Raw genomic sequence first — 27,842 nt, 5'->3', positions numbered from 1 at the left:
TTAAATTGTTCAATAATAACACGTCACGTGGTATTTTGTCAACAATATTGTAAAATGAACTGTACACCAAGCATGGTTGCTCTCTCTTTTGGTGATGGAAAGAAGTAGAATTATAAAGCTGTATGGCTACTTTTTATTTTTCATATTAAAAAATGGCCAAAGCCATTGCACAATTTGATAATGGTCATGCAAGGACTATTTTTAAGATCTAATTATTTCTCACCTCATTATTAACATCATGTGATAATTTTTTATTTTTTATTTTTAAATTCTTTCTCACTTATTTAATTTTGCATTTAATGCTTGCCAATTAAATAATTTTTCAATATGGTCCCCTAATACTAATAAATGACTCCATTATCTTCCAAGTTGTCAACCAGTTGTTATAATTTCCATTAATTATTGTTAGTGGATTGATTATTTTACTGTAAGGTAGTGATAGTTGAGGTTTTACTTTGCAGCATTCTATGAATTATGTACAAGTGGTCCTTATTTTAATTCATTCAGGTTCCTTTCAGACAAATCAAACATTTTTGAGTTATACTACATATTGGATGGGATTATAGTTTTTACAACCTCGATTCGAGTCCCAAATCCATTTTCACTACCCATAAATTAAGAAGTTGACTTTGTCAACACAATTTAAGATCGGCTCCATCATTCGACTATGCTAACTCCACCTTGAATCGGTTTTTGGAAAAGCATGTTCCAAATGTTTCTTTTAGGGTCTGAATTTTATCATGTGATGTAACCCTTCTTAGCTTATAGGGTCCAGATATTGATATGTACAAATTAACGTGACAAAACGATATAATAAATAGAAGGTTTTTATTCCTTAATATTATCAAATTTTGTAGAATTCACTTGTTATTCTTCATCTTGATCTATAGCTAATCTTGGTGTGATTTTATAGTTACTTTTTTAATTAATAAAAAAATATGGTCTGCTCCAATTAGCATGGAGCTGTCTAATTTGTGCTCATAGAATACATACTGCTAGTTGAGGGTGTACTCTTATCTTATGTAGAAAATTGGACAAATTGCAACTGACGTCATCAACTTTTTTGTTCTCTTTTGCACTTGTCTCCATCCTTTTTTTCTTGACAATAATATACTCAACCTTTCACTTATTGAAGTCTGACCTCACTACTGATGAATTCCAATTAAAAAATCAGAGCATGGTCAAATAAGAAAAGGTTATTGGTGACCAAATACTATGTAAATCTTAAATAAGTAAAATAAAATGACGATTTTTTTTTATTTTTTAGTTTATTTATTTTTTAAATTGTTGTCTTCTTCAAGCCCCTCGCAGACCTAACCGCCCAAGCCCACCATCATTACCCTGATATAAATAAAATGACTGACAAAAGTAATTTAGTTATATCCTTTGCATGGAAAGAGATGGAAGAACTTCAAATCTCACTAGTGGGTAAGAAATTGAATTTAGAAAAACGTTCATTTGCATGCAAGAATTGAAACTAAAATATATGGAGAACAAAATGAAACCTAATTCCCACCCTAGTATGTTTCCTAAAATAAATTCCCTAACCATATTACATAAATAAGATTTTGCGTTTGACATCAATACCCTTTGTTTAATTGATCGTGTGAGATGCCCATGACCTATTAATGAATTTTTTGGACAGAATCCTTCAGCGGGAGACAGAGGATGCTAATAAACGAAAGGTTAGATTATAGTGTTACCAAAAATAAAGATTATGGACATAAGTGCAAAATGAGTAAAAGTTGAAGACATCGGCTGCAATATTCAAAACCATTTGACCCGGTAAGCAATAACCACGTACTAAACAGCAGCTCAGCAAAACCACAGATAAGGAGAAAACCACCCAACCCCCTCCTATATATATATATCGTAGAAACTGTTATACAGTCACAGAACCAGGAAAATTCATTTGATATGAAGTTCTTCACCGAATTGGCTTTATGTTGGGGTGGAGCCATAGTGAGTCCGGCGGCGGAGATCACCATTAGTGGGCAGCGGGAGGAGGAGCACTGTCCAAGGAATTGCAGCCATGAACATGCAACAAGTGGAGTAAGGAAAAACAAGCCCTCCAAGCATTGGAAACCCAATCTTCTTGCAATTTCTGAAGACCATCCAATTTCTAATCTAATCCAACAGACGGTCAGATCTGATCATAATAAACAACCCCGTGAAGTCAAACCTAAATCTAATACTAAGGTTGTACCACCACCAAGTCACCCTCACAACTACTGGTACGTATTCCAAATTTGATACAATTATTTTACTTGTACACAGATGGATTTATAAGCACTGAATTTAATTGATTGGTTTAATTTTTTATTTTATTTTATTATTATTTTTTTTCAAAATTCAATGAAATCTTGCCAACTAACATTCCGTCAACCAAATCTGTAAATACAACTGAATGTATAGCATTTCTCAATTATATATGATTAAAGAAGAGAGTTGTGCTTCAGGGCATAGCCTAGTGGTGTAAAGGATAGGAGTGAGATTATCCCGCGTCTTGCTGGCAATCGCAGTGTGAGGTTCTATTCCTGAGACATGGAATTAGACTCCTTGTAAGCGCAGTGTACAAACAGCTCTTATTCCCTGACCTGCTGAGACACATCCCGCGATTTATCTCTTTCACAAAGTTCTAGAGGCGGGACGGTGGGGGCTCTCAAGATTGGGGTTCAACCTCTTTTTTTTTTATATATTAAAGAAGAGAATTGTGATAAAATATTTTGATTGTCGTATTTGTACATTAACAGTATCAAATTCGACGTGTTTGCAGGAAAACGTCCCATCTTATGGCCCTCTCCGCGTTCTCGCCGACACCGTTTATGATCTGAGTTTGGTTTGGAGGGCTTGGACATCCCTTTTTCTTTTTCCTTTTTTCTAATTAACATTTTAGCGAAAGTAAATATTGTCGTTAATGCAAGATTTTTCCATCCATGATTATTTGTGCAGCTGTGAATTCTGTAAATTCACTTTACGATTTATTTTTGTCCGAATTATTTTTGTCTTTGCAACTTTAGAAATCTTGTTCTAATTTAATATTTTTCCAGGTCTTTTAAGGATTTCGTCTGCATAACAAAATATTGTTTAGATTGTCAAGACATTTTGGGTCTTTTAAGGATTTCGTCTGCATAACAAAATATTGTTTAGATTGTCAAGACATTTTGGGTCCTTTAAGAATTTGACTTACATAGCCTTTCCAGCTGTCAAGAAACAGATAGAATAAGAGTGCGTTTGATTTGCATTTTTAGTTTTGAATTCATTTTTAGTTTTTTGCTTTGAGGGATTATTTTCGAATTATAGAAAACATGTTTGGTTTGTCATTTTGAAATACAGTTTCTTAAAATAGAAAACTAGAAAATGCGTTTAGTTTAAAATTTTTAAAATTTGTTTATGACATTTATTCAATTAATTTGATTAATTAGTAAAACATAATAATTTTATGCTAATATACCAAATAATATATATTTTAAACTTAGTGAATTTACTATTTTTTCTTACTACAAAAATAAAATAATAAATAATAAATTTTAGAAATTATTTTATAACATTTATTCAATTAAATTGATTATTTAGTAAAACATATAATAATTTTGTGCTAATATATTATCAGATAATATATATTCTAAATTTGGTAAACTTACTATTTTTCTTGCTACAAAAATAAAATAATAAATTTATAGACCAAAAATAGGAACCGTTGTAAAGAAAATAGCTAGTTTGTTATTCATCCTTCTGGATGTATTTTGCTGTCACTTGGACAGTAAACAAGAAAATAACAGTTCTTCCGAATTTTGATCTACGAAAAAAATAATAATAATGGAAATTGAAAAATGTTGTGGGTTTTAAAATTATTATGCTTCACTAAATTGTATCAAATTGCAACATTTTATTTTAAGAGTACTGCTGAGTATCCCTTGGGTATATATATATAAAAACGTGTATTGAGTGTTTTCCGCGTTTTGAATTTTTTAATTGAAAACACTTAAAATGGAAAAAAAGTTCGTTTTGAATTTTCAGCTATAAATTTTTCGTTGTTTTCGAAAATGATGGACCAAATACGTTTTGGGCATTTTCGAAAACTAAAACATAAAATAGTTGGAAAACGGCAAATCAAACGTGCTCTAATATGTTTAGAATAATAACATCAAGCTTTTCTTACTTACACAATCACAAATGCTAAAAAGATGTGACCACGATCCCATAACATTAAGGACATGCGAAATTTTAATGTTGAGGCAATATTTTCATAAATATATTTCGTGCATCAGTGATGTCCCACAAGAGCATGTTTAGCCATTTTGAGAAAAGAGAATAGTAGTTTGTTCAGTTATTAAAAAAATAATAATAAATAAAAATAAAAAAGAAGGAAGAAAAGTTTTAGTAAAGTATTGAGATTCTCTACTCTTATCCAAATGTTATAAAACTTATTAGAGCACTTCCAGTGTTGTGCCATTTCATCATAATCCACCAAATTGCATCAAATATTTGGTGCAAATCTTCTCCAACCTATTGCAACATTTTGCCCCGAAATGGTTAAATATAAATGTGCCATTCTCTTTCGCTTTGCAAAAAAAAAAAAAAAAAAATTGGTTATAGGTATTTGTGTTCATTTTTGTTATACATTTTTGTAATAGAATAAATTATTATTATTATTGTTATTATTATTACTATTACTGCTGCTGTTACTGCTACTGCTACTGCTACTACTATTATGTGCATTTGCAATAAATTTTAATAATGTAATTAATGATAATTAAGGAATGAATTAAAATTAAAGTACTCAAAAAGTTTTAAAATGTAACAAATATGATTATTTTTAAACTAAGAGGAAAATATCACAACAACCACATTGCACTTCAAAATGCATTAATTGATTATTTGTAGGATGAATATACAAAAATTCTAGAATTTAATTGCAACATTAGTTCAACTTCTCAAGATCACGATATCGGTGTAAGGTCTAAAATTTTATATTCTTAAGTTGACTAATGTAGTCCATTTAAGAAACGAGCTATGGAAGCTTGGTCCATTTAAGGTTATGAATATCCAAAATCCCAAAAATTTAAGATATTAAGTTTAAATAAATTTGATTACAAAAATTTAATAAATAATTGAGTTGTCACAATGATCATTTGCATATTACTATTTCACATAGAAAACCCAAGTTCGAATCAGCATGCATATGTGTTTATAAAATATTTTTATAAAATTATTTTTGAGTTAAAAGCTTATCATTTTGCACATTAATAACAATTATATCAAGTTAATTTGATAGAATAATTATTTTATTAGTGGGCATTCATAGAGATATGTTACAAATCATATGAATAATTCATTTCCTCTAGTTTTCATTATTAAATATTTTATAGAATAGTTTATAAGAATTATTTTTTTATGGGTTTAAAACTTTTTAAATTCCTAGCTAAAGGCTCAATTTAACAAGGTTAATAATAATATAACTCTCTCATTAGTTTTCCACTAAAAAGAGAGATTACAAGAAGAGGGAAATCACTTTTTCATTATATATTTCTTCAAATCCAAATTTGCTTTAATTTTCTCTCAATAAATCTTTTATATTATGGGTCTGTTTGATAGGGTTAGGAATTCCACAGAAAATGGAATTTAAATTCCATTTCCCACTTTTGCCATGTTTGATGCCAATTTTTTCCATGGAATTGGTTTTCCACCCACCCTTGCCCCATCAACATTTTCTTTGGTTTCCTTGAATTTCAATTCTTACCAAAGTGGTGGGAATTGGTCTTCCAGGCTTCTTCTTCTTTTTTTTTTTTTTGGTAATTAAAACAAATTCTAGGAGCAATTGTAAAATAGGATATCCCCTTAAATTGGCAATTTTCATATAAAACAAAGTCAAACGAACGCCAAAAGATAGATGGTTTTTTTGGCTTTTTTTTCCCAATTGAAACAAATTCTATCTCTAATACCAATAAATTCCATCCTTTTAATTTACAATTTTCATGTAAAACAAAGTCAAAAGAACACCAAAAAATACTTTTATTTCAACATTTTCTACGTGAAAAATTTTATCAATTAAACACAATAATCCTCAGTAAAACAATTTTTAGGCAATTCAATTTTCTGAAATTCGTGTTCTTTCCACCCAAATTTTATCTTTGCAATCAAATGGACCCTAAGTTAAACATAAAGGAATAGCAAGGGTGTGCAAAGAGAAAATGATTTTACATATTTTGTTCATTTATATTTCAAGAAAGTAAAGGTAGATGGTGCTAAATATTTACCAGTTTTGTTCATCATGTATATATATGCTTGTAATGTGTGTTAGAAATTTTGAAGTTGTAAACAAAGAAGTTTATGTATGGCTATAACAGGTTTTCACGATCCCAAGGGATTTTTTGAAAATCATGAATTTGTCGATATTCATTCACGTGGAATGTTAAATTATTTCCCGTCACTTTGTATATATTTATATATGTTTTATGACTAAAATGATGCACCATGTGATATTAATCCTACTGAACTTAAAATTCACACTTTCTACGTTGACAAAATTTTCAGATTAAAGGATGGTCAATGATGTGGGATTTACGTAGAATGTGGAGGATCCGAAGGAAGAAAAGTGTTTCAATTTTGTAATTAATCACATTTGAAGAGTTTTCTAGTTCTTACTAGTTATGCAACTTATGTTTAACTTCTAAACGATGTTAGTTAATCTTTCTTTGAGATTTTTTACTTCTTTTTTTCTTGATGTGAACACTTAAATTGTTATTTAGTTTATATATGCATATAATTTGTTGGTTTTTTACTACTTTCAAATTTCAAGATTTAGTTCGTTACAATCGGGGATTCGAAACATACTGCACTATTTTTTAATGACATGATTTAAAATATTTCTTCGTTGAGTTATTTCTATTAATTGTACTATATTTTCAAATTTATTAATGAATTTAATATTTTAGTTAATTTAACGTAATTATTTATTTAATAATTTATGTGATTTTAAAATAAATAAATTTTAAGAATAAAAAAAATGAAGAAAATGATTAAATACTGTTATTTCGTGTAATAGATTAGAGATGATTTTCAATTCAGTGCAGAATGTTATAAAACATACCTCAAATTTTGGTACAGAATTGAAGATTACCTTACATCTCTTCCCGCTTCTCAATGTCAGGCTGTCATAGCTTCACACTTCCCTTCACAACAAGGTTGGAGACACATCACATAGATTCATAAATTACAACAAAAAATATTTCTTAATCTTTATCGTCATGTCTATTTCTCCATGACAGAAATTTGACCAACACTACCAAGTGAAGGGTGCGAAGGCATACATATATGCTTCAAGATATCAGTAAATTCAAATTTACCTTGCTTGATCGCTTCTTATAAATGCTGATCTTTCTAGCAAATTTCATAACCTAGTATCGCATGTGACTCATTGTTGCCTTTGCTTGATAAACTTCCATCGATGCTGCTCACATTCTCATTCGGGGCTTTTAGGGATTTGATGACGCATTTTCTACTTCCGAAGTTTGCACACACTTTTTTCGCATCCTATTGGAAATTACTTGATCTTGGCAACTGATCTTCATACCCAAAATTTCTACTTCATTTACTGTGTTTCTTTCACACCCAAGTTATTGTCCATATATGGACTTCAGCTTGAAGTACATACAATCGTTGTATCCCTATTTTTCCTTGAAGCCACGATCCGTGCCTCTAACGAGTGTGTACAAGTCTACACCTAAATTACACGTAGAGAGAAAATGAACTACGATATATTGTTTCTAGGTCCTCAACATATTCAGTGTTCTACAAAAATAATAAACTCCAATATGAATTTTAACTTTGATTCTTTATGGATTAAGACGAGTCATCTCAATGAGATGGTCAAATTTTAAGGCTTAGTTGACACAAATTTTTCTAAAATTATTTTTTTAATCACATATTTTATAAGATCCAATATTTTTCTTCACTTTTCAACAACATATTATTAATAAATTATTTTAATTGAATTTTTTTAATAGGACAATTTATATGTTCTCGTGTAATTAGAGAAAATCTATAATGGAGGCTAGAGAATGTCGATCTTATTTGGCTTGGGTATATAGCGCTGTTTGATGGCCTTTAATTTGAAAAAAATAAATAAATTATATTTTAAATACAATGTGTGATTAAAAAGTAGAAATTTTTTTAAATTTAAATGTAAAATATTTTATTGTGTAAATGTGATTGAAATTTAGTATGAAAAATAAATTAAATTAAACGCATCAATAAAGGGCATGAGCGATATTGAGAATTGACTTTTTAATCGTTAGGGAAAAAATGAGAGTCACATGTGAAAGAAAAAGTCAAATTTTACAATTAAAATTAGAGGTGGGCGCGGGTTGGTTCGGTTCTAAAGAAAACCGAACCGACCCAAGATTTTCGAGTATTTAGTAAATGGAACCGTCGGGTCCAAATATAATTATGGAACCGTTCGGGTTCAGTTCCGTTTGGTTCAGTTCTGTACTATAATTAAAAATTTTAACATTTATAACAACATTATATAAATATAACTAATGACATATTCAATGGTTTTGGAATATACTAGCACCTTGTTCAAATGATCGCTACGGTCAAAACTTCGATTAGCGGAGGTAGCAGCTTCGATCGAAGGTCACAGCGTCAGTCGACGATTGTATAGGTTTTGAAATGTCAGCGAGGCTGCGAGAGTCAAGACAGCATTATGCACTTTAGTGTAGGTGTTTATAGTTATTTAGTGGGTTATATTTTGTTGGGCTAAGAAATGAAACAATAAAATGGGTAATTGAGCCAAAAATTAAAAAAAATTAGAAATGAAACGAATTATTGGGCCAAAAATTTGGATTTAAAAATTGTTAATTTGTTAATTTGTTTAGAAAAAATTAAAATAAAAATAATTTAATTTATTCAATATAAAAAAAATTAGAAAGATTCGGTTCTTCTTCGGTTCTTGGTCTAGAATAGAGAATCGAAATCGTACCCATTGATTCTCAATTTAGATACCTGTTCGGGTATTTAATTTCACTAGAACCATCGGGTTCGATTCGATTCAGAAGATTTGTTCAGTCCTAATTAAAATAGTGAAATTAGATCAAAAAATCAATTTTTAGGGTGAATAATAGCTCCCAAACACCCCGTAAATCAACGTACTGTAGAGGATCCGTACTGGAGCACGGTATATAAATCCAATTTTCATCCATCACATCAGTTTCAGAGGTAACAACGCCACACCCGCTTCCAGCGCCTCGTCTCTCTGTCTCTCTGTCTCTCTCTCAAATGCGCGGAGATTATAATCGATTTAAACACTGTTTATCGGGTTTGTTTAAAGGTGAATGAGATTGTATATTTGTTTTTTCCCCCCTAGAGTTACTAGTTGATTGAAATTGAATTGATGCGCATAAGTTTTTGTTTTTTTGTTTTTTTTCGGGTGTGGTTTTGGGGTTTATGAGTTTAACGTAGACATGCACGTGTTTAATTATTTGTTTGATTGAACGAAGTTTTAAGTTCTTACAAGGTTTCTGTTTCATGGATTTCTGAGTTTTGAATATGGGAATGACATTCGCAAGAATGGGAGTTTAATGAATTTGAATTCAGTATGTTTCTCTTGCTTTTACAGTTGAGGAATAAATACAGGGAAGATAAATACTTCATTTCACTTGGATTCGATTCCCATAAATGATTTGTGAAGTGGTAACAAGTGGTGAAAATAGAGGCCCCATGGGCTTACATTGCAAACGGTTTGCCTTTATAAGAAAAATTTGAGAAGTTTAGTTTGTAGTTTAGAACTCTACTTGGACATTAGTATTTATGGAGTTATTGTTGGTAGTTTACTTATGTTAGCTTACGCGCAGGCATCAGTTTACATCAGTATATCACGTAAGAAAAATTAGGAAACAGTTAACCCAATCAACTAGTTGGACAAATGTGCGGGCAAAACCTAGGTTTATCATGACTAAGCCCGAGTCTTTCGATTTGATGATTGTAAATAACAATTCAACCCCTGCCATGGTGTCTTATGAATGGAACAGTTAGTCTGCTACTTCCAGAAAATTGAAATCGCATCATTCAAATTGATAATCTTGTTGTATTGTTTACTGTATAATAGTTTCTCTCTTTTTTTCTTTTCCAGGGCATCCCAAGAGTGGCAATCAAGATTGATAGAAGCTTGGTGTAGACAAAGAATTACTTTTTGGCTTTTGTTTTGAAAAATCCTGCAAAATGTCCGGTGTACATAGTGTAAGTTCTTTCTTCTTTGTTAATATGTAATCTATTTATTATTTAAATGCCTGATTAAGCCCATGTTTGAGTCACATTTTAGGAAAAAAATGCATTATTCATGTCAAATCAATGGAAAATGTGTGGTTAAAAAATAAGAAATTTTTTTAGATTTACGTGTAATATTATTTTATTGAAGAATGTGTGGTTGGAAATTGGAATGATATCAAATTACTGTTAAAGAATGTATTTTTTTGAAAATAATGTGGCTCAAGCAAGTCCTAAGTGTCTATTTACTATCAAATGTTGGGATAATTTTGACAAAAGAAAACTTGGGTTTGATTTTTAACCCCTTTTTCCTGTACAACAGTAATTATATTTTTGAACTCCATATGCATTTACAGTTGCTAAGATGGAAAAGTTGATTAAATTTGTAAAGCATTCATGTATTCCATTTTTGAATTTTCTATAATATGTGGATGCAGTCAGCATTGAATGGATCAAATTCAAATCTCCCAGATGCTACGGGAAGAGCTTTTGCCACACCCTTTTCTGCTCCACCCGCTTCATCTGGTGCTGTTTTGAATCAGTCTGGTGGTATACAGTATAAAAAGTTGTTCGAGTAATCAACATCTCTACTCGCTGAGGATATATGAGGGTGACTAATCAATACTCATCTGAAGGAACCTTCCAAGGGCCACAAAATAGTCACGGGAACTTCAATATATCAATCATGCCCGGGACTTTTGCATCAAGAAATTCGACAGATATAGGCGGTCTTCCCAATAGTGTTCAACAAGTTGCAGGGAATGTATCTAATGGGAAATTTGCAATGAACAGTATTCCTGCCGCACTTGTTCAGGTATAGCGATTCAATTTCATGTAAGCTGAGGACAAAGTCCTCCAGTATGCCACAACAATTAATCTCCTCTCTTGCGTGTGTATGCATGCACACTCTCTTCACTCTTACAAAGGGAAAATTTCGCATAAAATATGTTGACCCTATGGTGCAGTTATCTCTTGGAAGGTCACATGGACATGGAGGTGTTAACAACATGGGAGGTAGAAGTATTTGTAATTGTGTACATGTAATTTGCATTCAGAAGTATTGCTCTGCTCCTCTGGGCTTTTCTCACGTGTAACTACTGCAAGCATTTGATTCACGACCAGGTGTTTTGCAAAATATGAGAAATAATGGACGAATTACGAACTCTGTGGGCAGTCTTAATTACAGTGGTATTACTACAAGGGGTTTAAGGTCTGCTGGAGTGGCAAATATCCCTGGTCTTGCTTCTCGCTTAAATTTATCTGGTAAAATAATTTCTAGTTATGGTTTTCAATTGGGATATCAGAGTTGCTGGCCATCTGACTGTGGCGCCTGTAATGGCAGTAAATTAAAAATAGAAAATTTTAAACCCTTGACATAGTTTCATCTTGACAGTAAAACTTTGCTTATTGACATCAATTTCCCATAGAAGTTGGCGAAACCTTGAGTTCTTATGCGTGTTTGGTTGTTTTTCTTACTTCATATGCTCTTAATAACTGTAATTTTGGATGTTCAATTTTAGATCAGTGCAGATTTATTTCTTTCATTTGTATGCAAGCATGTAGGCTTGGAACTTGTTGATCCAATCATGATACCATATACTCACCAATTCATATTCTGCTGCTGGTTTGCCACTCTCCCAAAACCAATGTCGAGCTGGGAATAATCATTTTAGCTTTATGCAATTGCTAAATGACTCAAGTGAACATGACAATGCTACTTTTGATGTAAATGACTTTCCTCAGCTATCTGGGTGTCCTCCTGCTGGTGGTTCTCGGGGGCAACTAGGTAAATTATATTTGGCGTTATTTGTTGCTTTAGCCTACCCTATGATCATATAGGATATTTTTGCTTATCACACAGGTTTGATGAAGCATAATATTGGATTCGCCCAACAGAACCAAGAATTCAGCATTCAGAATGAAGATTTTCCTGCTTTAACTGGATATAGAGGTACTTTCATGTTGTCTAGATGGCAGACGAGTGAGTAATGCGTATCTTCTGGAGATATAAAGAACAATATTATTGAATTTCTGCTTGACATTACGACTAATACAAGAATAAGTTCAGTCTGCTTGCTCAATTGGACAGTTGCTGTTATTTATTGATGCACCTTGATTATGCTCTGTTTCAACTTCTGAACATGCTACATTACTTGGTGCATTTTTGGCTTCTTTCTCATATGTACAGTTTGGCAGATCAATAGCTATTCATTTCTAATTTTGTGAATTCTAATATGAAAAAATGGCAGTTGAATTCTTTTAGCAATTAACATCTATCCTAATTGTAACAAAGCATATCAATATTTGTGGGTTGTTATTTATTATTATTATTTTCTTTTTTATTTTTTTGGGTGGGTTTTAGGAGTCTGGGAGCTTGCTCGATTACATTTGCTCGGCAAACTTTTTATACGAATCTGATTGCATATGATCGTGGCTCCAAAAATAAGCAAATGATATAGCAGTTGTGGAAGTGGTTTGTTGAGGAAATTCTAAGGAGTGTTGCCTCCTTCTCAATTTGAATATCTACATTTCCTTGTAGGACATACCAAATAAATATCTGCTCTCCTGGAAATTACTCTTATCTAATTATTATTTCCAAAGTATTTTACCAGTTTTATACGTTAAACAATCAAGTTTACACATGGGCCCACACCCTTTTGGTACATCCTGGGATGAAATGGGAAATAATACAAAAGAAACTTCTTCGACTAAGAGTTCACTTTTACTTGTTCTTTTTCTTACATTTCATCCTTGATACCCGTACTCATTCTGCTATAGTTTTTGTATTATGATTAGCTGTCTTAATGCAGCATCCAATGCTGAATTTCCTGTAAATGTGTGCCAAAAGGAACAGCTCCATGATAGTATGGAATCTTTAATGCAACCTCAACAATTACCTGTAAGTTAAGAGTATTTGAAGATTTACCTCTCTAGACTATTCTTGAAAGTCCATCTATTGCAGTGCTTAGTACTATCTGATACTATTACATGCTTTAATCTACTAGGTGGGAAGGTCTTCTGGATTCAACCTAGGTGGTACATATTTATCTCATCATCCTCAGCAACAACATCGTGCATCATCAATAAACAGCAGTAGGGCTTCCTTTCTAACTGCAGGCAATCAAGATCTTCATTTTCCTGAGCCTGAGGTATGTGTCTACAATGCTTTCTTTCACTGGTCAATAAGTCTCATTATCTGTTACTGCAGTCAGAGTGTTATCCTCTACCTGACATTGTGATTTGGCAATACCAACTATTTAAACCTTAACTCGTTGTATTCTAATGTTTGACTTCTAGTGATTATGAAGATTGAGGATTCCATATATATATATATATATATATATAAACATTATTTTGCTTTTCAATGCCCAAATCAGTGGTGTACCATCCACTTGTTTGGACATATGAATGTCTAAATCTCATATACAATATGTTGGTCCCTATGCAGCAGTATCAACAATTCCAGCAATCTCTGTCACGCTTCATCAATCCATTTAGAGATAAAGATCTTAAATCCATGAAGGCATCGAAAAGTGTGCCTGATCGATTTCGGATGCTTGGTTTTTTAAGTGTCATAAAAGTGACCAATCCAGGCTAAACCTCACTTGCTTTGGGTATCGATCTGACCTCACTCGTTTTAAATTTGAACTCTTCAGAGACTATTCACAAGAAATTTGCCTCTCCTTGGTCTGACGAACCTGCCAGAGGAGAGCCCGAGTACAGTGTCCCTGATTGTTATTATGGCAATCCACCTCCTCCAGTAGAAGTAAGCTTTGCTGATCTTGTTATTGGTTTGGTTATACAATGATATCCTGTAATCAATATATATTTTATTGATGCAGCAAAGCTACTTTGCAAGATTCCTCCCAGAGACATTATTTTTTATCTTTTACAGGTAAAATTTGTTGTTACGTTGCATTTTTTTTATGATCTAAGTTATGCAACTCTTATTTCCTTTTTGCAGCATGCCAAAAGACGAGGCACAACTCTATGCAGCGAATGAACTGAAAGTATGTTGTACTTTCTTCATGATTTCTGCTCTTGCCCCCCTAGTCCTAGGTCATTTGGCATGCTCAAGGCAACAACATTAAGCTGATTAAATATATTTGGCTATATCTGCTTCTGGATATATGCTTAGTAATAAATGCTGCTTATTAATGGTAGAAGCAAAATGTTATTGAGAAAAATTTCCCTTAAACGGTTTAGTGCCGTAATTTTAAGTGGTGTTTGCTGTTAACAAAATCCCCAATATAGTTCATGAATACTGAACTTGCTAAAGGAAGGCTTGGAATATTAAATATCATGTTTTGCAGTTCCCAGGTATTGTTATCCTAAATTTTGAGATAGGTTTTTATGCATAGTTTCAGGCGGAGTTTAAAAAATACTGTCCTGTGTGATTTTTAGTGGATTTAGTTCAGTTTTAGTAACTATTATTGTTTAGCCCTTCCGTTTTGAGAATAATAGAAGAATAATGAAACACATAGAAGTATAATTATATGAAGTCATTTTCCCATACAAAACTAATGTATGATGCAATTGCTTCGATACTAGTTAGACATTCAAAAGTTCGTCCACTTCTAATTTCTGCCACTCATCTCGTTGTCTACATGTCTCAAATATCAAAACGGAACGAACTACTAAGAAAAATTGTATTCTCACAAATCCAATAAGCCAATGGATTCATCACTAAGCGTTACATCACCTCCCAAATGACCTCTAAGCATTTCGAGGTTTCTTATATTTTTCCCATTCATTATTTCTAGCACCAATCAATGCCCTTACATCATTATTGTTTTTGGGAATCTTGAGTTTTTCAATCAATAAGTAATTACTAAATTATTTCCTGGGGAAGTATTAAGATTCAAAGATGTGAAAATTGTTTTAAGCTGATATGACATAAGCAGGGACTGTTGGGAATCTACTTATATATGCACAGCGAAATTTAATTAATTTTCGATTCCCACCAAGAATCGCCTTTGTGTTTAGAGAGAAATCGTGATAAAGATTGTACCTTCGAAGAATTTTGCAAACCTTTTGCTTTTCTTTTCGTTCAAGCAATCTTGAATGTGTCTCCACAGCTATCCAATTGTCCAGCCTCCAACGGTGATCCACACAGAGAATAAGATTGCAGCTATCAGGGTTTACCTCTTGTGCTAGTAAGAATAATGAAAACCACGTGGACCTCAAACCCTAGCCATGTATTTAAATAAACCCAAATGGGCTTGGCCTGGTCCGGTCCAATATTTAATTAATCCAATTAATTAAACCCGGTCCGTGAATTAATTAATCAAATTAATTAATTCGGGAATATAAATAACAAATCCAATTAATTAATTAATTTATCCTACAATTATTAAATTAACCAATTGACAATTTGCAATCTTCCAATTCTCTTTTGTGTGCGATCCATTAGGTTCTCGATCATGATACCTAACGACGTGAAATATTATTTTGATCTAATCAAAATTGATAAATTAAAACACCTTTTTAATTTATCATCAATTCACACTCGTCATCCCTGATTGACATCTAGCAATGTGTCAGGGCAATACATGTGACAGAAAATGTCACGTGGTATGACAAAATCAAAATCGTTTGTTTACCGTGAAACTATAATCCCTTCGTCAATATGATTCGATCAATTATGAGATATGGAAGTATGTCAATCTCGATTATCGATCATATCTCTCACTCTACTATTAAGTCAATATAAGTCAAAAGCTCATTTTCGACTTATGAGTACACCTTGGCCAAGGATTTTGTTATCGACTTAATTGAATGAAACGCATATCATAATCTCCTCCTATCTAAGAATGACGAATCCTTTATCGGTCAATCACAACTTTCATACGATTCTTGACGTACCCGAATGATATCGTATTAACGGCCCTTTGCAGAGCAACATCCAACACCGCCAAAGTATGACTGTCCTCATATAAGGTACCATGACGACCTCAAGTTTAAGGACCAATTCCACTACCGAACGTTAGAAATTAACAACTGACACTCAAATAGTTATCCATGTGGAATCTCTCGACGGGTCTCCAATGTTTTGTTCTATAACAAAACATCCACGTGTCATTTAAATGTCACCACACTTTAGCTTGTAAGATCGGTTACTTACTTCACAAGTAATAAATGCCACACGTGATGGTCTATCCGTAATAACGATATCCGTATCTCGTTATTACTTACGACCATGGATGATTTAAAATTCAATCAGATGTAATTTGTATCTCACAATCACAACTTCTTGTGATTAACAAATTACGAAGATTTAAATTTACGGACTCTATTATTTATTTAATTGTCTATTAATTAAATAATAGATCTGCCATTAAATTGCATTAATTATATATAAAAGTATTTATGTCCAACGTTGATTGGACCTAGGGCATAATATTTACAGGGACTACTTCTAAATTATTCTCATAGCAAGCAAGCAAGCAGTGAAAGAGTTCAATGCAAGGGGTGAAACTGGAGACATGGAGATTTTTATTTTTTTATGTGTAAATATAGCACAGTGAAAAAGCAACCAATAGAGGTCAAGAAATATTGAAACAATTGTTATATAATCCAATATCAATCATAGAGGGTGGCCAATTGGTACTGTGAATAATGAGTGGTGCTGACTTCCCTCTGTTTAAGGCAGAGGCACAAACCAGTTTTATTCTTTATTTATTTATTTTTATTTTTAACATTTTATGGGAGCATGTGCAGTAGCCTGCGAGAGGTGTGTGCCCTATGCATATAATATCACTTTACTCTTGTTTGGCAGATTATTGTGTTTAAACTATGTAACATCTTAGCCCCTGTTTGGCTTCCATTAATTTTCATTTCATTACATTTCATTTTTCTCTCTTCTATTTTCAACCATACAATCTTTCATAAAATAATATTACACGTAAATCAGTAACTTTTCTTTCTTTTTCAACCACTCATTTTTCAAAAAAAATACTATTCCACCCATTTTCATTACCACAAAATTGGGGCCAAACGGGGTATGGACAGTGTCCAAGTAAATTTTATACACAAAATCTCAATAACTGGGTCCACCATATGGAATAAACAAGTTCTAATTGCAATGCTAGGTGTTTGACACGAGCCTTCAATTCGTACGACCTCCATTGTTTAGAATAATGCTGTTTTCAAATATACGTTATGATCATAATAAGAATTATACTTTCATAGAGCTGATTCGTAACTGTCTGTAATTGTTAGGTGTTCAACATGTGCTTTCATACCTTTTATAATATGTTTTTGGGGTTGATCGAAGAAGTACCAATCCTGTGTACTTTGGCATCATGATGTAACTTAAGAGCGTTGATTTAAGTGAACGAATGCTATCTGCTGTACTGCACAACCCATATATGGGTATACATGTGAAGGATAACTCTCATAGACATCTGAAGACTTGCTCTTCCATACGTGACATAATTTTGATGCTAAGATTCATGGATTGATGAGATAAATGTAGTTGGAAGTAAGAATGTTAAGCCTAATAAGAAATGGCAATCACAACTCGTATAGACTCTTGGATGGACTGTTTGACTAATTTGAGAGAAGGTGGTGACTTAGAGACTAAATTAGTCATGTTGCATTAGTCCGGGATCGAAGATTAACTGAAGTGGTTCTCCATTTTTTTTTTCCTTGCTGACCAATCTTTTGAATTTATTTATATGTTTATGTCAGCATAGCTTATGCGTGTTAAAAGTTTAGCAGCATTAAGATTAACGATCTTTTTGGTTCTATTGCAGGTATACTAGAGGATGGTTCTACCACAAAAATCTCCGAATATGGTTCACTAGGCTGAAAGATATGGATCTTCTTGTCAAGACGAGGACTTATGAGAGAGGTTGCTATTACTTTTTCGATCCCAACACATGGCAGATGACAAGAAAGGTTTGCAATATTTTTGCAGTTACAAATTGCAGAAACTTGTTAAAGTGCATTTTTTTGAAATCTAATCTGCTTTATAACTACTTGTTGCTCCACTTGCATGCAGGATAACTTTGTTTTGATATATGAAATGGTTGAGAAAAGGCCCATACTCCCCTAGTAGCACACAAGAATTTTCTATTTCATTTTCCATTTCTAGAACTTAGGTTGGTTCTTATTGAGAACTCTTGTGAAATGGTGAGTGTTTTACTCTAGATTAAAGGCTTAGAGCCCCATTTATTCAATTTTTTCTTAAATGTGATTTGTTCTTAAAAAATTTATTATTTATTCACTTTAGTAGAAGTTATTGATTGTCACATAACTTGTGTTGTGATTGTATTAATCAACTGTTGTGTTTATGGCTTTTGCCCAGAAGAAATATCGTGGCAGAATGACATAGAAGTGTCGCCTGTGAAACTCAAACTAGTTTAGCTATTGTTTGAGTGTTAATTTTTCAAAAATTAATTTATGCCAAGCTAATTTTTAACTACACATTCTTCAATATAATAATTTCACACGTAAGTTGAAATTTTGTTCTTATTTTTTAGTAACATATTCTCTACAAAATTACTATTCAATAATCTATATTTTTACTCAAACAAGGACTTTTAGCCTCGCTCGGCCTCCATTCTCATTCTTTTTCTTTCTTATTTTTAACCACACAATCTTCCATAAAATAATACTAAACGTAAATTAAAAACTTTTTATTCTTTTTCAATCATATATTTTTCAAAAAAATACTATTTGAACCATTAAAATTTGAATAGAATGGGGGCCAAACGGGGCGTATGTCTCAAGTCTTTTAAGTTGCTAGTACTTAATATAGAAATAATAAAATCATACAAGTCGAGTATAGCTTGTTAGTTGAGATGAGTCATGAAATTTTTTTGGAGAAATTCAAGCAATAATGTAACACATTTTATTCTTAGCCCTTGTTTGAGCTCCATTCTTTTAATAAGAATGAATTTTTGAATAGTGTATTAATGATAAACACGTGGTTAAAAAAATAAGGAAACGTTTTAGATTTGCGTGTAATATTATTTTAGTGAATAATATGTGATTGAAATAATGTCAAAATACTGTGTAAGAATGTATTTTTTTTTTTCAAAAAATGAGAATCAAACATGAGCTCAGCTGTTAAAGTGACTAATTCCTGGAAATTAGGAGGCGTTGAAAACAAAGAAATTGTTGGAGTTCTCGATGCGCAGGTGTGAGACGCGCATGCGGGTCTCGAGCTATTACGGGACCGATGTAAACATCATGAGTAGCCTTGCCCTTGAGTTTGACAAGCATTCCTTTTCCCTTTGGCCGTATCCGCTCACTCATTATGGGCATATTTCTTGAAAAAGTCAATATTGCTTTCGTTCCTATCCAGCTTCGACTCCTGCCCTAGGAGGGCCACTTCTACTACTCCTTTCCCTCTAGTGGAGGAGTAGAAGTAGATCTATTTTCATTGTTCAAATCTTTGATAACACGAAAAACCATTGTTCTACTCTTTGGCGAACAGTGATTCGATTGATGATGAAAAAAGAGAATTCTTGGTGTAGTTCTCCGCCTCAACGACAGGAAAAAGAATTGATCAAATTCTATTGAGTCTGGCTCCCAGTGGGAGGCTCGCACGATGGGCTATTAGTTCAATGTTAGAGCACGCCCCTGATAATTGCATCATTGTGCTTGCATCCTCTGTCTTACTGTAGCTGCTGGCACAGAGTTAGCCGATGTTTATTCCCTAGATACCGTCATTAATTTAATTTTTAAAATTTTGAAATCTTATTATAATTTTTCTAATATGTTGTTAAGTTAAACACTACTTACTAATATTAATTAAAAGTAATACATAAGTAAGAATGCATAAAATACAACCCCGCACGCCCTCGCCCCCAGCCTTTCTGGAGGCATGAGAAGCTCAAATTTCTGAGTCATTATTGGGTAAAAAACAGCTTTTTTGTAGGAAGAAGCAAAACCAAACGCGCTTAAATAAATTACTTATTTTAATTATATATGTTACGAAATTTTTTTATAACCAAGTAATTTCTTTTTACTTGAAAAAAAAATAAAATGACGAACTTATTCCCCAAGATATCCAAATTTCAAAAGCCACGAAAAGCACAAATATAGAAGAAGGGGAAGAAAGAGTTGGCGTGCAAGTTTGGAATATTACACAAGGGGCAGTCTCCTTCATCTTAATTACCAAACCTGCCATCATCCATCGCCCTGTAGAATTTTCATTTCATAGAAAATGGCGAGACCTAATCAAGAAGAAATCGAGACTTTCATGAGCATCACCGGCGTCTCTGAAGCCACTGCTATTCAGAAACTAGAGGTAATTTTTATCGTTAATTTAGATTTCAGGATTGGAGTATCAATACTGCTATCAGTATTACTAATACTGAGTGATTTATGAATTTTTTAGCACCGTTTATTGTTGAATATGTGGTCTGTAATGTGTTGTATTAGGAATTATAAATGGCGTGATCAATTAGCTAGTGCAAATTACGGCCTTTTCTTATATACTTCCTGTCAAGTTGAAAGAATTATACGTAGTTTATGTTAATTCTGTTTTCTTTTAGCTTTAGCAAATTCTACATGCGCATGTTTTTAATTTTGGTGTTTGTTATACAGGCTTGGCAACGATGAAACAAATAACTAGTTATTACATTCCATTTTTTTTTTCCTGTTAAGAAAAAGTTCTAATATGCCTTATCATTGGAGGAACTAACCCATCACCCCCACCCCCACAGACACGCAATTTAGCCCTGTTTGTGGTGGATTAAAATCAGATTTTTGTTAGATTTTGATAAAAGTTCATAAAATTTGTGATTGAATAGATGTGTAGGCTCATAAAATTGTGTGGTTGAAATTAATTGTTGACTTTGACTTAAATTTGAATCCAAACCAACAGGGGACTTAGTTTGAAATCTCGACAACTAATTTGCTTCCTTTTGGTGTATTATGCTGAATGTATTTAAAAAATGTTTTGTGATCGGAATTTTAAAAATACACTAACATGAGTTTATACGCTCAAGGACAAATAGGAAATGATTTTGCTGGCTGTGAAGAAGTTTATTCTTTGATACCCTGCCAGTGGTAATATTTATTTTATTTATTTATTTTTTATCAAGAGCCATTACTCTGATTATGATATACTTATGCAAAGCTGTATGAGAGTTCATGACTGATGGTTATTTTTCTGTGCTGAAGCCTGAGGCTTGATTTTTTTTCGCCCTTTGTCATAATGCTTTTGATTGTCTTGCCAATTTATTCCATAACTTCATTCAATAGTATTTTTACTTGATTACGATTGGTCTTAGTGTTTTTTGACCTCAATGGTAGTTTTCTTTCCTTGTATTGTTTGGTTCAATGTGTGAACTTATTATATAGAAATTCTCTCTCTTATATATTGCCCAAGCATTAGGTTTTATTTATTTTTTTTAAAAAAAAAAAGTTAAAACTTCAGATGCTAGTATGTCATCATTCATGTGGATGTTTCTGGCATTATCATAACCAAGTTTTGTACCCTTTTTATTCTATAGAAAGGCTCACCATTGAATATCAACTGTGTTGTAAATGGAAACTACATTTTCCAGATCGGTAGGTGTTGTTTCATTCCTTATAAATTGTGTGCATAACATTGATCAACCTTTCACTTCTACATGGTTAGAGATGTTGAAAGTCAACAAATTCAGTGAAAGAAGATTTATATTAGTTTTATTATTGTCCCAGAATGTTAACATAGCTAGATTCTTGTGATCTGGAATGAAGATACTTTAATTCTTTGTTCTTATTGTATCACACTTCTAATATTGATGACATTTGGTTTCAGTTAATAGCTTTCAACTTGTTGTGTTGGAGGCATTTCTAAGTTTTGAACTATACTGTTGTGATTGCTTTGGTGCTCTTTTTTCGCATTCTTCTTTGTGTGTCCTTCCTTTTGCTTTTAACTTGATAGTTTTATATGCTGTGATAAGCAGGAGAATTATGGCAACCTTAATGAAGCTGTTAATGCACATTTCAGTGCTGGGGGCAGAACCATGTAATATTTTATTTTCTTTTTATATCTTCCTTTTGTTTTCTTGCCTTCTGTCTAACTAAATTCCTAAATACATAGTCGTTTTCCCCTTTTCAGAACAAATCAGGCATCTTTTGTGGCTCCTCATGATGATGTTATGGACATTGATGATCCAGTCCAAGTTGAATCCCGTAGACCACCTTTCTCATTGGCGCCGTCCGCTGGAGATGCGAATCCATTTTCTCTTCTTGATCCCAACTTTACCAGACATGATAGAGGTACTGATTTTGCAAGTGGTTCACCTTTCATTCCACGTCGAAGAGAAGTGAGGCAGATTCATAATGAAGTGAAAGATGGGAATGGACCATCGGGCAATTCCGGTAGTGTTCCTCCTATTGAAGATGTCACTGAAAGTGCCCAAGGTCTTGGTCCAGAAATCCGAGGGACACTCATAGTTGATGACGATGAAGATGGTGATGACAATGTTCCTAACGGTCCTAATACACGCGATGCTAGACATCATGAACCAGACAATGCCATATTGGGTGCTAACTTTCATCCAACACGTACTCGATCAAGTGCTCCCACTATGGTTGATGAGGCCAGCTACAGCAATGATATAGAAGAAGAAATGGTTCTGGCAGCTATCGAGGCTTCTAAGCAGGATGTTGCAATGACAGAGCAGCAATTTGACAATAACAGTGTATGTCGTGTTTTCAATGTGCGAGTTGTTTCATCCTTGAGCTCTGTCAATTTTAATGATGGTATATTTCATTCTGATACAGGATCTTAGGGATCCCATGCGTCAGCCAGGGCGATTGCATCCAGAAGATGATGAGTTTGCTCGTGCAGTTTCATTATCACTGAAGGTACGGCTGTCAATTTTGTGCCAAAATTTTCGAATCATCATTATTGCTTCCATTAACATGAAGTGATTCCAGACAGCAGAGCAAGAGAAAGTATTACAGGAAGGAAAAATTGAAGCATTAGACCTGGAAGCTGAGAAATCAGCTGACATGGAGCAGCTGGGGAAACAAAAATCCTCAAGTGGAAGGTATATGCCCCCTTTGTCGTCAATGTTTTGATAGAGTCGCTCTTCCAGTGACTGGGAGTTATTATTTCTTTGTTCGCGTATTGGGTACAATAATTCGCATAATGCATTCACGTAATTGTTGAGTGTCAAGTACTTGAATCTTCTGACGAATTACTGTTAGGCAATCTAGATTAGAGATTGGAAGCTCTTCCTTCCAGAATGAAGCAGAAGATGTAGAAGTGCAACCACTAGTTAGGCAAAGGAACAGACCTCTGTCCTCAGATTCTCTTGAAGGAGTTGAGGTTACGCCACCACCAACTCTGCGTGATAATCTTCATCAGTCGCTGCGAAATGGAAGTGTCTTTCCCTCCGATGAGGTAACATCATTTTCACCTTAATCACATATTCTGAACGTGTTTGGCTAAGCTGAAAAATAAGTTAATTTAGCTTTTTTGAGAAGTAAGATATAATGCTTATATTTTAACAAATTTTCTATTAAAAATTCAGAAAATTAAGCTTACTGAGAAAAAAGTCTAGCATTTTTGAGAGAGAGAGAGAGAGTTACTTTGAATTACTTTTAAAGACCCAAATATGTTTGGCTAGGCTTATACTTTAAGTGAACATTTATTTTAGCCATAGCCAAACAAGCACTTAATCTGTCATTATGCAATCATCTGGAAAGTAAAAAATAAATTATTTTTTTCTTATTTTTTTTATTTTTAATGAGCCTTGATATTTATGCTTTGATGAGCATATATCCTTAAAGTGGGGTGGCATCTCATCTGAGGAACACGATGAAGCCGTAATGCTTGAGGCTGCAATGTTTGGTGGGGTTCCTGAAGGGAGTGGGCACAACGTTCCCTACGCACCTCATGAGCTCATGCAGAATGATTTAGATAGAAGCATGGGTCTTCACCGTAGGCATATACCTCATCCTCCCTCACCTTCTCTTGCTGCTCAGAGATTGATTCGAGAACAACAGGTTTGTATAATGAGCATGCATTGGTAGCTACAGTTCCGTCATCTTTTTACTAAATCTATGATTACATGCAGGATGACGAATTTCTTGCTGCATTACAAGCTGACAGAGAGAAGGAATTGAAGGCCAAGGAAGAAGCTGAAGCCGCTATTGCAGAAGAGAGACAAAAAGAGGAGGAAATGCGTAGGACGCTGGAAGAGGAACAGGTAATTTGATATTGAAATTTTGGTCCATTGACCATAGCTTCATATAAGTGAGAGTTGAAAGCACTTAAACAACATATTTCTGGCTCTTTATTTAATTCTGTCTTGCTTTAAATTTCATGCCTAGGAAGTATCTTTTAAGCTCATGGCTTCATGATTTACCATAACTTTGATAGATATACTCTTGAATCTCGATGCTATGCCTTTGCCTCTTCAAATAGAGTTAATTTTGCATGATTATATTTTGAATTTCTCTTTGGCTGATGTTATTATTGACGGAGATCTTGGGAAAGCCGTAATTTATGTTTGGTAAGGTTTAGTAATTATGGTTGCCTATCTCTTCCAATGGCCTAGTAGGTTAATATGAACTACATTCTAGTAACAGTTTATGCTTTAGAGTTTAGACCTATATGTATTGTGCTCACTGGCCAGGAACTCAAGGGACAATTAGCTGCAAAAGAAGCTTCCCTTCCTCAGGAACCAACTCCAGATGATGGCAATGCTGTTACCCTTCTTGTGAGGATGCCTGATGGCAGTCGGATGGGTCGGCGCTTTCTTAAGTCAGACAAGCTGCAGGTATGGATGCTGTGAAGCTTTGGTTTGTACTTACTTTTTGTTCGCAATCTTAGCTTGATTTGTTTTTTGCAGTATCTTTTTGACTTCATTGATGTTGGCAGATTGGTCAAGCCTCATACTTACAGATTGGTAAATATTTCCTGTCGTCCTCTTCTTATTGTGCCGGTTGGTTACATTTTCTGTTAATTCTGAAGCTACACTTTTACACTGCTTTTGGTAACTGAATGCTTGGATGGAATGGTGATGTTGGCAGTGGAATGAGTTTTCCAATTCTTTGTTGACTGCAAACATCAAAAAAGAAAAAAGAAAAAACCAAGAAAGAAGGATGCAAATCCATCTCCTCGGCCAAATTTTGAAACATCAAATTGCATTTACCAAAATACTTCATGACAAAGACAATGTATATCTGTTTTCCTATGAATCTGCAAGTTATTAAACTAAAATTTACAAAGGAATTCCAACTTGCTGGCTTTGCTCGCTGATAATGGCAAGCCTATGCCCAACAATAAAATGCCATATATTTGAGGGAGCGGGAGATGGAGATTTATTGGGTAGTGAAGAAGATGGTTGAGCTGAAGATGAAAGGTGGTGACATTGGCTGTGGAGGAATGAGCATTCTAACACTTGGCCTAGAAATGACTTTCCATGGGAATATTCTTTTTCTGCTCCAAATTGACTAAAAACTCAGTTGAGGAAAGAAAAAGCTAGAATGGATTTTCCGTTCCCAGGGATTCTTGCTACCAAACATGCTCTTAGCTGTTTTAGTTGTTGCCAAACTATCTGTGAAATCTCACCACCCTACAGCCAGAAAGAAAAGAATTGTTCTTTCAGGAGCCCAAAAGAAAAAATAAATAAAATAATAATAATAATAATAATAATGTGTGTGTGTGTGTGTGTGTGTGTGTGTGTGTATATATATATATCTTGAGGAAACCAAAAAATGTTTTAAACATGAAAGCAATTTGATTTACTGATAAGGTGACTTAAATTATGGACTAGACCCTCTCTCTCAACCAGCCTTCGCTTTTCTCAACATATTTTTTTAAAGTTTTATGAGAAGTGTAGTCATTGAAAATACTATCTGCATTTTGTTTGAATATTTTGATGTTCATGGCGGTAATGCCAGATATTAAATACTGGGTGAATCCACCTATGATTCTGCGTTCTCCTCTGCGGGCAAGATGATTTGGTTATAGGTACTTGTACTGATTAATTTCTTGTTCTGCATTTTCTCCAAGTGTGTAAATCAATGTTAGAGCACAGAAAAGCTTGTGGATTCAGTTGGAATATGGCATCATGCATCGGAAAACTGCATATTTAAATAGTGGGTCCATTAGAAGAAAAAGTTTGATCAAATAACGTTGTGATGTGAATTGGTTATCCTATAGCACAGCGCATTCTTGGCTGTGCTTTAAAGTTTCTTTTCTAGAAACTATTAAAGTTTTGGGAGCAAATAACCAACCTTTAGAAAATCATGTTCAGCAATAATTTTGAAGCAAGTTTGACTAACGTTTAAGCACATACAAATATGCTCTATGATGTGAATGGCTTGGTCTATTCGACATGTTCTGACATTCTTCTATGTACAGGTAAGGCCATTTCCTCGGCATGCTTTTAGTGATGGCGAGAGTACCTCCACACTGAATGAATTGGGCCTGACCAGCAAACAAGAAGCCTTGTACCTGGAGTTGATATAATATGCTTATTTTGTAAAAGTTGTTAGAACCACAAGCTAATGTGCTTGATTACCTTGGCCAAGATCATGTATTTGAGGTGGATTTCTGGTATTTTGGTTGGAATTCGTGATGCCATGGACAATGCGTTTAGTTGGTCGGACCATTCGCCACGAATGGTTTCATGGGTGGGGCACGGTAAGGATATCATTATCAATGTCATACTTTGTATATTAGAAATTAATTGGTTTGCACTTTGAAAAGTTCTTAAATTGACTACTTGTATTTGGAGGTTGTATATAAGTGTGTGCCAGAAATGGTGTTAGGAGGATGGCGTGTTTTCAGGTTGTTATTAATATAATAACGGGCCCTTTGTCTTGACTCTATCTTCAATTGAATTGTGAAACTATCAACTATGCGACTATTCTCTATTTTCAATTTTTGTGGTTATTGGATAATTTTATGGGGATTTGAATTATCTTTTGGAGAGCCCATTTTTGGCTTGGGTGGCGATGTCAGAGATTGCATGCCAAACATATTTTCATTTCTTAAGGTTGGCCAATAACCACTAGAAAACACCTTGGCTTATATGTTAATTGATGATGTAATCCTTGAGGATAAATCTCCACCAGGGCCACATAGGCCCTGGTAATGTAGTGGCCCTGGTAATGTAGCAGGGTCCAATCCTTGAACTCCTTTTGCAGCATGAAAATCATAAAGGGAGTAGGGTCATTTTCAGCCTGAAAGTCATGAAGAGAGTAGGGGTCATTTTCATGAAGTGCCCTTTTGACCAGTGGTGGATCTTACCCATCGCCCCACAAACGGAATTTGTTCCTTTTTTAGGAGGCAAAATCCCCCAAGTATGTACACCTCTTTGTTCATAGTGTTTCCGACTTTGGATTCTATATTACCTTAGTTAATTGAAAATTGAATTTGTTCCATTTTAGTAGGCAAAACCCCCAAGCATGCGCACGCGCGCACACACACATTGTTCTTAGTGTCGTCTCTCAATAATCATCACTTCGGTGTCAGATTCTATGCTACCTTGGTAATTTGAAAAGTTTGAAATTTGAAGAAATGGCATATAGTTGATCTGTATACGTTAAACTCATGTCTATAATTGATGAGAATGCAATCTATTCTCCGTACTTTTTCGAAATAC

The 27,842-nt window shown here is 33.7% G+C and overlaps 3 protein-coding genes and 1 pseudogene across 5 annotated transcripts; all 4 read left to right on the top strand.

The window, feature by feature from the left end:
• Positions 1-1,869: 1,869 nt before the first annotated feature.
• On the top strand, positions 1,870-3,037 carry LOC111368837. The gene is made up of 2 exons (XM_022990308.1): positions 1,870-2,234; positions 2,777-3,037. Exons 1-2 carry the CDS (start codon positions 1,918-1,920, stop codon positions 2,832-2,834), a joined length of 375 nt encoding a protein of 124 aa, XP_022846076.1. The 5' UTR covers positions 1,870-1,917; the 3' UTR covers positions 2,835-3,037.
• Positions 3,038-9,232: 6,195 nt separating this feature from the next.
• LOC111368836 (probable NOT transcription complex subunit VIP2) lies at positions 9,233-11,921 on the top strand. 2 transcript variants are annotated; one of them, XM_022990307.1, is made up of 6 exons: positions 9,233-9,334; positions 10,136-10,242; positions 10,707-11,083; positions 11,235-11,283; positions 11,392-11,532; positions 11,826-11,921. In XM_022990307.1, the coding sequence occupies exons 3-6, from the start codon at positions 10,874-10,876 to the stop codon at positions 11,846-11,848; spliced, it is 423 nt and encodes a 140-aa protein (XP_022846075.1). In that variant the 5' UTR covers positions 9,233-9,334; positions 10,136-10,242; positions 10,707-10,873; the 3' UTR covers positions 11,849-11,921. The 2 variants fall into 2 exon arrangements, with proteins under 2 accessions (XP_022846075.1, XP_022846074.1); XM_022990306.1 differs by having other exon boundaries at positions 11,392-11,865.
• LOC111368359 lies at positions 11,860-18,539 on the top strand (annotated as a pseudogene).
• Positions 18,540-20,277: 1,738 nt separating this feature from the next.
• Positions 20,278-27,065, top strand: LOC111368835 (plant UBX domain-containing protein 8-like). Of its 2 annotated transcripts, none has more exons than XM_022990305.1 (11): positions 20,278-20,530; positions 22,179-22,240; positions 22,334-22,919; positions 23,002-23,085; positions 23,158-23,270; positions 23,440-23,626; positions 24,016-24,231; positions 24,303-24,434; positions 24,864-25,007; positions 25,080-25,136; positions 26,597-26,704. In XM_022990305.1, the coding sequence occupies exons 1-11, from the start codon at positions 20,447-20,449 to the stop codon at positions 26,702-26,704; spliced, it is 1,773 nt and encodes a 590-aa protein (XP_022846073.1). In that variant the 5' UTR covers positions 20,278-20,446. The 2 variants fall into 2 exon arrangements, with proteins under 2 accessions (XP_022846073.1, XP_022846071.1); XM_022990303.1 differs by having other exon boundaries at positions 20,279-20,530; positions 23,431-23,626; positions 26,597-27,065.
• The last annotated feature ends 777 nt before the right edge of the window (positions 27,066-27,842 follow it).

The sequence above is a fragment of the Olea europaea genome, chromosome 19 (genome assembly GCF_002742605.1).
Source record: "Olea europaea var. sylvestris chromosome 19, O_europaea_v1, whole genome shotgun sequence".
Classification (NCBI taxonomy): Eukaryota; Viridiplantae; Streptophyta; class Magnoliopsida; order Lamiales; family Oleaceae; genus Olea; species Olea europaea.
The sequence above is the reverse complement of the archived record's forward strand: the minus strand, read 5'-3'. Positions and strand labels throughout refer to the sequence as shown.

What these genes read in the sequence shown, in the direction of transcription:
- LOC111368836 (XM_022990306.1), top strand. Translation starts at nt 10,874, where the DNA reads ATGAGGGTGACTAATCAATACTCATCTGAAGGAACCTTCCAAGGGCCA. An exon ending in TTCCTGCCGCACTTGTTCAG is followed by an intron (nt 11,084 to 11,234) that starts GTATAGCGATTC and finishes CCTATGGTGCAG; the next exon opens with TTATCTCTTGGAAGGTCACA. An exon ending in AGGTGTTAACAACATGGGAG is followed by an intron (nt 11,284 to 11,391) that starts GTAGAAGTATTT and finishes ATTCACGACCAG; the next exon opens with GTGTTTTGCAAAATATGAGA.
- LOC111368835 (XM_022990303.1), top strand. Translation starts at nt 20,447, where the DNA reads ATGGCGAGACCTAATCAAGAAGAAATCGAGACTTTCATGAGCATCACC. An exon ending in CAAAAATCCTCAAGTGGAAG is followed by an intron (nt 23,271 to 23,430) that starts GTATATGCCCCC and finishes AATTACTGTTAG; the next exon opens with GCAATCTAGATTAGAGATTG. An exon ending in GTGTCTTTCCCTCCGATGAG is followed by an intron (nt 23,627 to 24,015) that starts GTAACATCATTT and finishes ATATCCTTAAAG; the next exon opens with TGGGGTGGCATCTCATCTGA.
- LOC111368837 (XM_022990308.1), top strand. Translation starts at nt 1,918, where the DNA reads ATGAAGTTCTTCACCGAATTGGCTTTATGTTGGGGTGGAGCCATAGTG. An exon ending in AGTCACCCTCACAACTACTG is followed by an intron (nt 2,235 to 2,776) that starts GTACGTATTCCA and finishes ACGTGTTTGCAG; the next exon opens with GAAAACGTCCCATCTTATGG.